The sequence below is a fragment of the Thamnophis sirtalis genome, unplaced genomic scaffold (assembly GCF_051295495.1).
Source record: "Thamnophis sirtalis isolate CommonGarterSnake01/CBP01778 unplaced genomic scaffold, rThaSir2_p1.2 scaffold_2, whole genome shotgun sequence".
Taxonomy (NCBI): Eukaryota; Metazoa; Chordata; class Lepidosauria; order Squamata; family Natricidae; genus Thamnophis; species Thamnophis sirtalis.
This window is the reverse complement of record NW_028261382.1, coordinates 70,939,295-70,951,759: the sequence shown is the minus strand read 5'-3', so window position 1 is coordinate 70,951,759 and position 12,465 is coordinate 70,939,295. Positions and strand designations below refer to the sequence as shown.

At 46.5% G+C, this 12,465-nt stretch overlaps 1 protein-coding gene across 1 annotated transcript in view; it reads left to right on the top strand.

The window, feature by feature from the left end:
• Window positions 1–11,932, top strand: part of ANXA4 (annexin A4) — a 35,533-nt gene extending 23,601 nt beyond the window's left edge. The window contains exons 10-14 of the mRNA XM_087706032.1: window positions 4,266–4,361; window positions 6,261–6,319; window positions 10,682–10,804; window positions 11,509–11,626; window positions 11,742–11,932. Of these exons, the coding sequence (XP_087562158.1) occupies window positions 4,266–4,361; window positions 6,261–6,319; window positions 10,682–10,804; window positions 11,509–11,568 (338 nt within the window). The 3' untranslated portion in view covers window positions 11,569–11,626; window positions 11,742–11,932. The remainder of the gene's footprint in view (window positions 1–4,265; window positions 4,362–6,260; window positions 6,320–10,681; window positions 10,805–11,508; window positions 11,627–11,741) is intronic.
• The last annotated feature ends 533 nt before the right edge of the window (window positions 11,933–12,465 follow it).

Sequence of the window (12,465 nt, the reverse complement as noted above, 5' to 3'; positions counted from 1 at the left end):
AAAAGGAGCTGTGTGGGCCGTTTGGAGGCCCCTTCGCACCCAGGAGCCCAGCTGAGAACTGGAGAGCTGACGGATCTTCCCCAACGCTCCCAAGCTGCAGAGAATCAGACTGCAGACCAGCAGCCGCCATGTTGGTCCTCCGCCATCTTTGAAAGAGCACGTGGTCGAGCGCGTGATCGACGTTCCTCCTACAGACGCTGAAAGCGCTCAGAAGGCATCGAGGAGGCCGGAAGAGGCCTAGAGTGGCCCGATTCTGCCGGTGGATCCGCAGAAGGCCTAGGAACCTCGGTGCAGGCCGGCGCTCGAGCCGTGGATCGGTGGCTGGAAAAGGAGGCGCGAGCATCGCGCAGAGCAGACCAGCCGGCAGAGAACGAGGAGGGAGTGAGCAACAGAACCGTGAGAGTTATGGCGGAGGCGGCGAAGAGCGGGGGTGTGGCCCCGAAATCAGGGGACTCAGATCCAGGCGAGGGGCCTTTTAAGGGAGCTTCCCAGGGCCCCAAAGGGAGATCCCCCAGCAAAAGAGGCACCTCCAGGGCATCCAGGAAGGAGCTCCATATTCAGGGAGGTCAAGTCACCAGGGCTACTGCCATGCCTAGCACCAGCAAGAGTAGCAGGAAGGGCCCCTTCCATAGACCCCCGGTAGAGAAGGAGGAGATTCCCACTCCAAAGATGTTCCTGGAGGTTCTAAAATCCCAGTGGGTTAAACCAGGATCATTTCCCAATCCAGGGGGGCAATGAGCGGAGGTTCTATAACCTCAACCTTACCTTTGCCCAAGCACTCCAGCTCCCGGAGGTGGACAACCTGATCGCCAACCTAGCCTCAGCCTCAACCGTGGTGACGGGAGACATTGCCAATTGCCTTAAAGCAGAGGATAAGAAGGCAGAAACTGTTTTGCATAAAACATTCCATGCCATAACCTGGGCCATAGGGCAGCCACTTCTGCATCCTTTTTCAACAGATCTACCGTGCTGTGGCTGGAACAGTTGAGAGACAGGACCCCAGCCACGGAGGTACGACTGCTGCAGGACATCTCAAAGGTGCTGGCAGCCACGCAATTCTCAGCTGACACCACCCTGAATGCAGTTAAGTATGCATCCCGAGCCTTATCTTCCTCAATAGCATCCAGGCGCCTGCTGTGGCTGCGCCACTAGCAAGCGGAGTTCCAAGCCAAATGGCACCTAGCAGGAGCAGACTACACCAGGGACAAGCTCTTCGGTGCCTCGCCGGATCCTCTTCTGGTGGAGGACAAAAACAAAAAGGAAGTTCTCCCAACTACGACCAGACAGTCGGATCATCGCCACGTTCCTTATCCCAGGAGAACATCCTACTGTCAACCTGAATCGGACTTCCAGAGCCACAGGTACCAGACCTTCGCCTCCTCTGCTGATCCGGCCAAACGGGCCCTTAAGGCCAAGACCATCAAACACTTACTAGATATCAGGGCCATTGAGAAGGTCCCAGAGGGGGAGAGAGGTTCTGGATTCTACTCGAACCTGTTTCTGGTCCCCAAGAGTTCAGGGGGGTGGAAAGCCATCCTGGATCTTAAACTACTCAATTCCAGGGTGGTCTACTGTAGGTTCAACATGGCTTCTCTGAAATCCATCTTAGAGGGCATCCGACAGGGTGACTTCCTGGCCTCCATCGATCTCACGGAGGCCTACCTTCATATCAGAATCACCCCAGAACATCTCAGATTCCTTAGGTTCTCCCATGAGGGCAACCACTTTCAATATAGGGCCCTACCCTTTGGGCTGGCCTCAGCCCCCAGGACCTTTACCAAGGTGCTGGCTGCAGCCGCAAGTCACCTGCGTTCTTTCCCAGTCCGACTGTTTTGTTACCTTGATGACATCCTCATCCTAGCCAGGTCCCCAGACACTGTGAGGCAGGACCTGGGGATCACCATTGACACTCTCAGGTCCCTGGGGTTCTCTATCAACCTAGAGAAGAGCCAGCTGGTTCCATCTACCAGGCTCCAGCACCTCGGATCTATTATAGATTCGGTGTCTGGGGAGGTTTTCCTTCCTCAGGACCGAAAGGACAGCATTGTGCAGCTGATCCATGAGGTTCGCAAATTATGCTCTGTCCCTGTAGTTCTACTTTCCAGGCTCCTTGGGAAATTCATCTCTTGTATAGGGATCGTGCCTTGGGCTTGCCTACATGCCAGGGAGCTTCAGTGGTTCCTGCTTCCATACCAGAAGGCAGGGACGAGCGACGCCAGGTTCAAGGTTCGAGTGTCGCCCCAGGTATTGCTCTCGCTCCGTTGGTGGCTGACCCCAGCACTAGACAGAGGATCTCTCTTCAAGGAACCAGCAAGGAAGGTACTCATGACGGACACGAGCCTGTTTGGCTGGGGAGCACACCTGGAGACCCAGATAGCCCAGGGCCGCTGGACTCCAACAGACTTGTGCAACAACATAAAGCTCAGGGCCATCCACCTGGCCCTACGACACTTCAAGACCATGGTGACTGGCCACCACGTCCTGGTCCTGATGGACAACGTGGCAGCCAAGGCCAACTTGAACAGGCAAGGGGGCACCCACTCCAAGGCCCTTTGCGACGAGGCCTTCCGGTTAGGAAATTGGGCAGAGAGGCATCTCCAGTCCATCAGAGCGGAACACATCTCTGGGATGGAGAACCAGCAAGCGGATTGGCTCAGCAGGGAGACGGTCGATAACGGAGAATGGCAGCTTCATCCCAGCGTCTTCCGGCAGATCTGTGAGAGGTTCAGGTGCCCGGCAGTGGATCTCTTCACGACCCCAGCGAATGCCCAGGTGCCGATCTTCGTATCGAGGTTCCCGTCCAGAGGAGCCATGGACACAGATGCCCTGTGCTGCGGATGGCCACCAAGTCTACTCTACGCCTTTCCTGACCCTTAAGGTCGTCTTCCTGGTTGCCATCACCTCGGCCAGGAGAGTATCTGAGATCAACACTCTCTCCAGCAGAGCGGACCTCTGCATCTTCCTAGAGAACCGGGTCATCCTCAGATTGGACCCCGCGTTCATGCCCAAGGTCAATTCCTCCTTCCACAGGGCTCTAGAGATAGTTCTGCCAGACTTCTGTCCACAGCCCTCCAGGGATAGGGAAAGATCTTGGCACAGGTTGGACATCAGAAGAGCCTTGTGCATCTACCTGAAGTGCACGGCACCCTTTAGGCATTCAGAAGCCCTCTTCGTGTCATATCAACCGTCCACCAGAGGCGCCAAGGTTTCCCTGGCCACTATTAGCAGATGGATCAGGGCGGCCATTTCACAGGCCTACGAGGCATGGGGAATTCAAGTTCCAGAGAGTATCACAGCGCACTCCACCAGAAGTGCGGCCACCTCAGCAGCCTGGGCCACCCAGGCCCCCATAGAGGAGATCTGCCGGGCGGCCGCCTGGTCATCTCCTTCACCGTTCATTAGGCATTACTGCCTAGATGCTTACGCCTCCGCAGAGGCGGCCTTTGGTAGGAGGGTTCTGCAGGGAGTCTTAGACTCTCGAGGGGCTCAGGCCCATTGATCCCTCCCTAGGACATCTAGCTTTGGTATGTCCCATGTGTTACTCCTCCCACACCTCACTCTGGAAACTGGCAGTTGGTCTTACCTGAACTGCATGTTTCAGAGAAGTTGTGGGAGGAGTCACTTCCGCCCCTTGTTTAGGGCGCCCCCGCGCCAGGGGCCTGAGTTAGCTCAGTGGTCAGTCAGCGCCAAATAGGAAGGACGTGTGCTTGCGTTGTTCTTTGTTCCTCCCTTCCAGGTGCTCTGATACGACCATCGGTTAATCTGGGAGAGCAGAAGGAGGATCGGAGGTGTGGCCTCAAAAGAATACCTCAGACTCCAGGGCAAAAGGGCTGGGTTAATACCCTTATGTTACTCCTCCCACACCTTCTCTGAAACATGCAGTTCAGGTAAGACCAACTGCCATCTCTGGAAAGGGTATAGGATCCCTGCTCAAGCTGGAGACTGAACGAGAAGATCTCCAAGGTCCTTTCCAATTTTGTTATCCTAATGTTCTATGACTCAAGGCATGATGCTGTGATTTCCCCATTACGTGTGGCCGCCATATATTAACATATTGCCTTATTTCGGTTCATTCAGGACATCTGTTTTCGGGGATAGGTTTTTTTAAAAAAATATACAGTATGAATCAGTAAATTAGGAATATTGGAAATTTGAATATGGAAGTAACGAAGGCTCTCATAACCATATCTAAATCTCCATGTTTGGGAGGTTCTGGAACTGCTTTTCTTTTGTTTGCTAATAAAAATCTTTATTCCTTTATTTAGTATTTGATGAATACAAGAAAATTGCTAACAAAGATATTACGGAGAGCATTAAATCCGAGATGTCTGGAGACCTTGAAGATGCCTTGCTGGCAATAGGTGAGGATTCCACATCAGCTTTTATTCCTCTCTAGTTGCTTTACAAATGGGGGATGCGGTGGCTCAGTAGTTAAGACGCTGAGCTTGTCAATCAGAAAGTTTGGCAGTTCAGTCTTTGGAAACCTGTTCTGCCCCCCCCCCCTCCGTCCGGTAATGAACGCCGACACAGGCTTACTGTTAGCCATGCTTTATTCACAGCAATTACAATCCTGTTGGCTGAAAGCCCAAACATGACTCACAAGCAAGAAGTTGGCAGCAACCCAGACTCCCACAGACAAGAGATATAATACAAACAAGAGCTTCTCCAGATTGTTATGAATGGTTGTGTCCTGCAAAAGGACTCCTCCCAAAGTCTCTTCTTATATACTCTCTTGGGAGGGGCCAAGCCACAACCACCTGGGCTTGATTATCTCTTATGACTCTGTCTCCGCAACTGCAGCCTCTGTTTCTCCACCCTCTGTTCCCTGGCATCAGGGACAAACTCCCTTTGATCTTCCCCACTGCTCCATGCCTCAGGCGCCTCCTGGTGGCCAACCAGCCTCTCTGGTCCCTGCTCTGAGTCTGAACCCTGCCTAGGATCCTCCACATCTTCCATAGCAGACTCAGAGGGGTCCTCGCTATCGGAGTCCATCAGCAGCTCCAACAGCTCCTGCTGGGCCACAACAAAAACCCTAGGGCCATGTAATGGAGTGAGTTCCCGTTACTTGTCCCAGCTTCTGCCAACCTAGCAATTCAAAAGTACATTAAAAAATGAAGTAAAAAAACAGGGTCCACCTTTGGTGGGAAGGGAACAGCGTTCTAGTCATGCCGGCCACATGACCATGGAGACATCTTTGGACAGCGCTGGCTCTTCGGCTTTGAAACGGAGATGAGCACCGCCCCCTAGAGTCGGGAATGACTAGCACATATGTGCAAGGGAACCTTTACCTTTAGTTGCTTTGCAGGAGGTCAACTTGCTTCCAGGGTGTCTGCAACATGGAAGGAGGGCAATGAAATACGAATGCGTGTTGTTGGACCTGGTAGCTTCTGCTCAAGCAAGTTCCTGAATGCAGGCTACCCAAGGAGATTTATTGTCACCTGGCAAACAGATAAACCTCCAGGTGTTTCTAGGACCCTCTAAAAGGATGCAAATGGCCAGCCGTCTGCAAGGAGTAACAATCCTTCCATTCCCCACCCTCCAGCCAGAGCTGAAGAAGCTTCTTGAATTAGAAGCGAAACGCCTTCAAAAGAAAAAACAGGAAAGTCCAGTTGCCTCTTGGAAAAAAACACCTTTGGGACATTTTTGATCCAAAAACAGCCACATGTTCTGAGTTGGCCCACACATCTGGAAAAGGCTGCAATTGAGATGGCAGTTCCAGCATTTTAGATATTAGATACCAGCGATATAGAGGGACATCAGAAGTAAAAGAGTTTTCAATAGGCCATGCTCAATGTATGCAGTAGTTTTGTTTAGAAAATTGTTTTAATAACAAGTGTTCCTGAGCAATCACTTTAATGTTTTTCAGTTCTGCGCATGCACAGAACAATTTTAATTGCACTGTGCATGCATGCCTTCAAAAGAAAAAACAGGAAAGTCCAGTTGCCTCTTGGAAAAAAACACCTTTGGGACATTTTTGATCCAAAAACAGCCACATGTTCTGAGTTGGCCCACACATCTGGAAAAGGCTGCAATTGAGATGGCAGTTCCAGCATTTTAGATATTAGATACCAGCGATATAGAGGGACATCAGAAGTAAAAGAGTTTTCAATAGGCCATGCTCAATGTATGCAGTAGTTTTGTTTAGAAAATTGTTTTAATAACAAGTGTTCCTGAGCAATCACTTTAATGTTTTTTTTTAAATCAAGAATGGTTAATTGTTGCTGTGCTAACTGCCTTCCTTTATTCTCCTCTCTTCTCAGTGAAATGCTTGAGAAACAAACCTGCATACTTTGCTGAACGGCTGTACAAATCTATGAAGGTAAATGCACACATAAAAACGGCTGCAAAACCGAATAGAAGTCCTGTAATAGTCTCGTCCTATTATGGGCTGATTTCCTGTAATTACATGATCCGGGCTCAGGCATTGCAGGAAAAAACTGGGGTTTCCCGGACGGGTTGGATCAGGGACAGTGGTGGGTTCCTATTGGTTCAGACCGGTTCAGCTGAACTGGTAGTGGTTTGGCGTCCTGGGTCGCTGGAACCTGCAGTGACCCAGGCTAGCCACACCCCTGAATTGGTTCCCCATCAGCGGCGCCATCTTGTTTTTCAGTTCTGCGCATGCACAGAACAATTTTAATTGCACTGTGCAATTCAGGGGTGTGGCTAGCCTGGGTCACTGCAGGTTCCAGCGACCCACGTCATGTGTGCAAAGCACGCGCAGGAGCAAACCAGCAGTAGTGCCTGCTGGAACTCACCCCTGTTGCATGTCCATGTATTATAGAGCTGAGGTGGGAAGAAAGGACCATGCCAGCGTTCCAAATATCATCCGGAATTAAATCAGAGTCCAAGGCAGAACTTTCCTCAAACTTCCAATTTATTAAGAGAGACATGTTGGCACATCTGTGGGAAACCCGAATCTGAAAGCTTCCTGGGATTCCCACCCAATTGAAAGGTTATGATCTTGTCCCCACACCCACAAGTCCATCACGTGGTCCAATCTTCCTCTGCCACGCTGGGATTTCTACCCATCTAGTTCGGGTCAGGTGCAGAGACAAAAGATGCCTTGGGCTTCTAGAAAGGAATGTTCTATTTTGACAACAACACATTCTGCTCCTTACTATTCCCCTCCCAATTCCCCACTAATGAAACAGTATAGTAAAATAAGAGTGAGTGTGGCAGGCCAAAGATCCTAAAGGGAATATGATTGCAAGCCTGACACACTGTTGATGCTGAGTGAATCAGAATAGTGTCTTAGACCTGTTTCAAGATGTCAACAAGACAGGTCAGGTTCTCCTCAACCCCAACCACCCCAGATTTGTTTAAATGCAAGCTGGATACATAGAAAATATAATAAGAGAGATGGAAGGGATCTTGGAGGTCTTCTAGTCCAGCCTCCTGCTCAAGCAAATTTACAAACTTAAGAGGAACCTAGCTACCCTGAGTCAGATTTTGAATTGGCGCTTCATGAATTGACTTAACTCCATAGCTAATTGTGTGACAAAACATGGTTTGGTGAGACACATCACTAATTTAATTCAACATCAGAGTTACTCTGGAGATCAAAGCATGCTCCTATAACTTGATCAATCCTTCTGCCAAAGACGGAATCAAACAGCTTCTCTAGTAAGCAGCATATAATATCCTTGTGGTTAGTTCATTATATATATTTTTTTTGTAAAAAAATTTTTTAATTTAAAACAAATACAACATCTTTCTTTACATGCTATAGAAAGTATATCAGTTGTTTACAAATAGACTTTTGTGCATCTCTTCCACAGTCAACAAACATAATTCATGTTAACTCGAGCATTTTAACTCAAATATTCATACATATCACCATCATCATATATCCATTTTCATTTGACTATAATTATTATTAAAAAATAATAATAATAATAATCTTAAACAATACATGCCCACACCAGTGGGGGGAAAAAAAAAGAAGACAAAAAAAAAACAAAAGACAAGGCAGGGAAAAGAAAAAGAAAGAAAGAAAAAAAAAAGAACACATGTATATATTATAAAAAACAGTATATCAGCTGGTTACAACATGTTTTGGTGCATCTCTTCCATTAATTCATATTAATTCAAATATCTTAACACAAATGTTTACCATATTGACATCATTATACCTCCACTTTTAGTTGACTACAGTTATTTAAACATCCTTCATCCTCAACTATGCCAAAGATTTAATCCATAACCACATGCTGACATTTCATTTACTTGTTTGTAAAATTCTCTATTAGCATCAAATCTTCATATCCTGTATTAGCTGAACATCCATAATATTTAATACCAAAAATTCCATCTTCCATGCAATGTAGTTTATTATCATTCTCCCTTCTTTAAGTAATTGTATCGTATATCGTAACATTTTCCCCATATTAGTTAACATTTAACTGTATATATTTTATTTTATTTTTTAATAGTGACAATTATTGTGATTAATAACCTTTGTATATGGTCCAAAAATATTTCCAACCTTCCCTTCTCATATCCAATTATTATTTATCATATCAACTCCACATTATATACATTACTATCAATATCAATTATTATTCAGCTATATCTATTACAAATAAAAGTAATTAGATTTAGCTAATTTTAAATTGTATTCATCCATCTATCAGTCTATGTCTCTCCAATAACAAAACCTTCTTAATCCTATTGCCATTCGTGGAACAGATTTACCAAATGTTTTTATAAGCAAGTCCAAACAAGGATATCTTCGCACCTTTTTGCTCAGGATGTCTCTGATGAAATAATAACGTTGTCCCAGTCTTGTTAAACTTTTCAGTTTGTCTTTAATTCTCAAGGGTGGAATTAAAAATTCTGCAAATGATGTTTCATAAAGTGTAGATTCTTTAATGCTTCTCATTCCTCCTGCGCTCTGTCTTTTAAGATGAATCTTCTGTATGGCTGCCCCCCTTTCCAGCGTTACATCTCTTTCTCCCTCCGAGATAAAACAGACGCCCTGCGTGTCAGCAAGTTGAGAGACTTCATTTCTCACATTCTTCATTTGTATTTCAGGAACATTCAAACATTCAACGTTCTCACTTTTTTCTTCATATTTTAATGTTAGGTAGTCCAGTTTTTTTTCAAATCTTTCATATGAATCAAACAACTTTTGAAATGCAGAAAAAAATATTTGAAACGAACCTTTTGAAGTATGTATCGACGCCATGTTGTGACGCAGTTAGAAACTCTAAAATATTTGCAAGTAAAGACACGCTGGGAGCTGTGCAATCTTATCTGATCTTAGACCAACACAGCCAAGCAATAAAAGTGTCAGATCGTAAAAAGCCAATTTGTAGTAGATTAGTTTACAACCCACTTAAGAAGAGTCAGGGGGAATGTTGAAGTAGATCTTTAAAACATTTTAAAAATAGGGTAACCACCGGCCATAAATCCATTAAAGAAAAACCAATTCGCTGCTAGATTCTTCTGTTCTTTGGTTTCAATTAGCTTAAATTTTAGTGCGGACCGTCTCTCTTTGAGTAATAAAATCAGCTTACCAGTTGAAAACACTCCCACCATTCTTAGGGGCAACCTGCAGTTTCGGTTAGCATACAGCTAATCCAGAAGGAGCTGGCAAGGGGGGTTAAATTCCAAGCCCCCCCCAGAGACCTGCGAACGTCTCTGAAGTCACTGGTTCTCCCCTCACCTTTCACTGTCTCTACGGGACAGCTAGGGTCCGAAACGACCCGTCCAAATTCCTTCGGAATAGGGGAATTTCAGGAATAGCCTGAAACTCCGTCTTCTCACTGCTAAGCCCCGCCTTCTTCCGTTCATTATATATTTGAAGGGATTTCTAGTTTAGGACAAACCTAATGCAATGCACCAACTTAGTCTGTTGATAGTCTCTGCTATCTTATTGCAAAGCTGGCTGAGGAATTCTAGGAGTTGAAGTCCACAGGTCTTAAAGTTGCCACAGTTGGATAATCTTATCCTGGGGATCCAACAAGGTTTCAGCAAGAACAAAAGGGACTTTTTATCAGGGTTTCTCAACCTCCGTGTTTTTTGACATGTGTGGACTTCAACTCCCAAAATGCTGGCTGGGGAATTGTGAGAGTTGAAGTCCACCCATTTCAGGAATTGAAAAACACAGGACTAACAGCTTGGTGAAGCACAATTAGCAGGTGCTGACAGAAGAGAATATATATAGAACTGTGAGGTCCTTTGTGCTGTCTTGAGCAGGGTGGTTTTTAGCAGAAGTTTCATTATCAAACTAATTAACATCCTCCCTCCTCTCTGGAAGCTGAGCCATGGCAGCTGGATTTCTTTTCTTTTTGGTTTGAACCTATTGGCTGCTTATTCAAGCAGCTTCTGCAGCTCGAAGCTCCTTGGATAAGCAGCGAAACATTTCAAACCAATGAGCTGAAGAAGCTTCTTGGATGAGGAGAAAAACGTCTTCAAAGAAAAAACAAAGTCCAGTTGCCTCTTGAAAAAAAAACACCTTTAGGACAACCAAGACCCGGAGGACGGAGAATCTCCATAGGCATTTCAAACCAAAGAGAACAGAAGTCCAGTCGCCATGGCTCAACTTGATGACTGAGAATCTTCCTCCTCAGTGCTAGCTCACAATGAGCAGGCAGCTGCTTTAAAAGGGACAAAATGTTTTGCCGGCTGAGGTTTAGCGTGTTGTGTGACTTGGCTTTCTTTTCCAACCCAAAATCAGGGCTTGGGCACCGATGATAACACCCTGATCCGTGTGATGGTCTCTCGCTGCGAGATCGATATGATTGATATTAAGGCGGAGTTCAAGCACATGTATGGAAAATCCCTCTACTCTTTCATTAAGGTGAGCTGCAGGATCTGATCTCATTCTGATTCTGCACAGCTAGTCTAGTGAAGAGAAGAACCAGGGGAAACAGGATAGCATCTTCCAATGTTGGAGGGGCTGCCAAAGAGAGGAGTGGGGGGATGTTCAAGCTGTTTTCCAAGGGACCCGAATGGATGGAAACTGAACAGTGAGAGCAATCAATCAATGGAACAGAAGTTGCCTTATGAAGTTGTGGGAGCTTCATCACTGGAGGCTTTCAAGAAGAGACTGGGCTGCCATCTGTCAGAAATAGTGTAGGGTCTCCTACTTGGGCGGTTGGGGTGGGGTTGGACTAGATGACCTACAAGGTCCTTCCAACTGTTAATCTATATCTGGAGGTGTGCCCAACAAAACTCTCCCAACCTTACTGGAGCGCTTCCAGCCAAAGTCATGTGTATGTAGGTTGTGGCGAAAAACATCAAGATGGCAGTCACAAGAGTAGGATTGGAACGCAGTCTATTTTCTCTGTGTGGTAGAACTTGGGTTGCATCACGTTTTCGGGGGGAGGGGGGGAGCTTGCTTCCAGGAAAGGCAAGGGGGGGTCCATATCAACCAGACCGTGAACTTTATTCTGCGCACCTGTAACTCAGAGGTGAAGCTAAGGCAGGAGCGGTGAGCCCTGCTTTGCTAGAATTTGCATTAGTAAAATAAAAATTAACTATGTTTTGTTTTTCCTTCTCTAGGACGACACCTCAGGGGACTACAGGAAAGTCCTCCTCCTTCTGTGTGGCGGGGACAACTAAGAGCTTCCAGGTTTCTTCCCCATCTTGGCGCTGAAGCGGTGTGGCTGGCTGTCCCCATAGAACAGAGGTGGGGAACAATGGCCCTTTTATGACTGGTGGACTTCAACTCCCAGAATTCCTGAGCCGGTTCAGGAATTCTGGGAGTTGAAGTCCACCAGTCATAAAAGGGCCATCGTTCCCCTGCCGCAGATGAAAAGTAGTCAAACCTTTCGCGGAAATGCTTTTTAAAATGCCAATCATATCGTGCTAAGCTAACATTGATTGTACCTCTGCCCTCTCCGATTTCTAAATTTAAAAAGAATTTCAGTCTCTGCTTTGAAACAGATGCAGTGTAGGATGACTAATACAATATTTTAAAACTCTGGCTCCTTCCCATTTATTCTGCAGAAAGGGGAGGTTTTATTGAATATGGGGATGGGGACGGGAGTTGTTAGTGGGGAGATAATTCACCTAACGACTGTTGCAACATGGGATCATAAAGGAGAGGCTCCATTATGTCATATCTTGAGGACTACCTGTAGAAACGGTGAAATGCCAAATTTCCTACAATGGGGGGGGGCAGTCTCCTTCCTGATGGCAAGGTGGAGGGGGTCTTGCAGTCTCTGTTCCAGAGATGCCTTTCTCACTTGTATCCCCCAAAAGTTTATTTGATTGCCAACTGAGTTTATTTATGATGCTGTATTTTACACTCTAGTTTACACTCTACATTGCATTTTACACTTGGGACGCGGTGGCTCAGTGGCTAAGATGCTGAGCTTGTCGATCAGAAAGGTCGGCAATTCGGCGGTTCGAATCCCTATGCCGCATAACAGAGGGAGCTCCCATGACTTGTCCCAGCTTCTGCCAACCTAGCAGTTCGGTAGCACATAAAAAATGCAAGTAGGAAAATAGGGACCA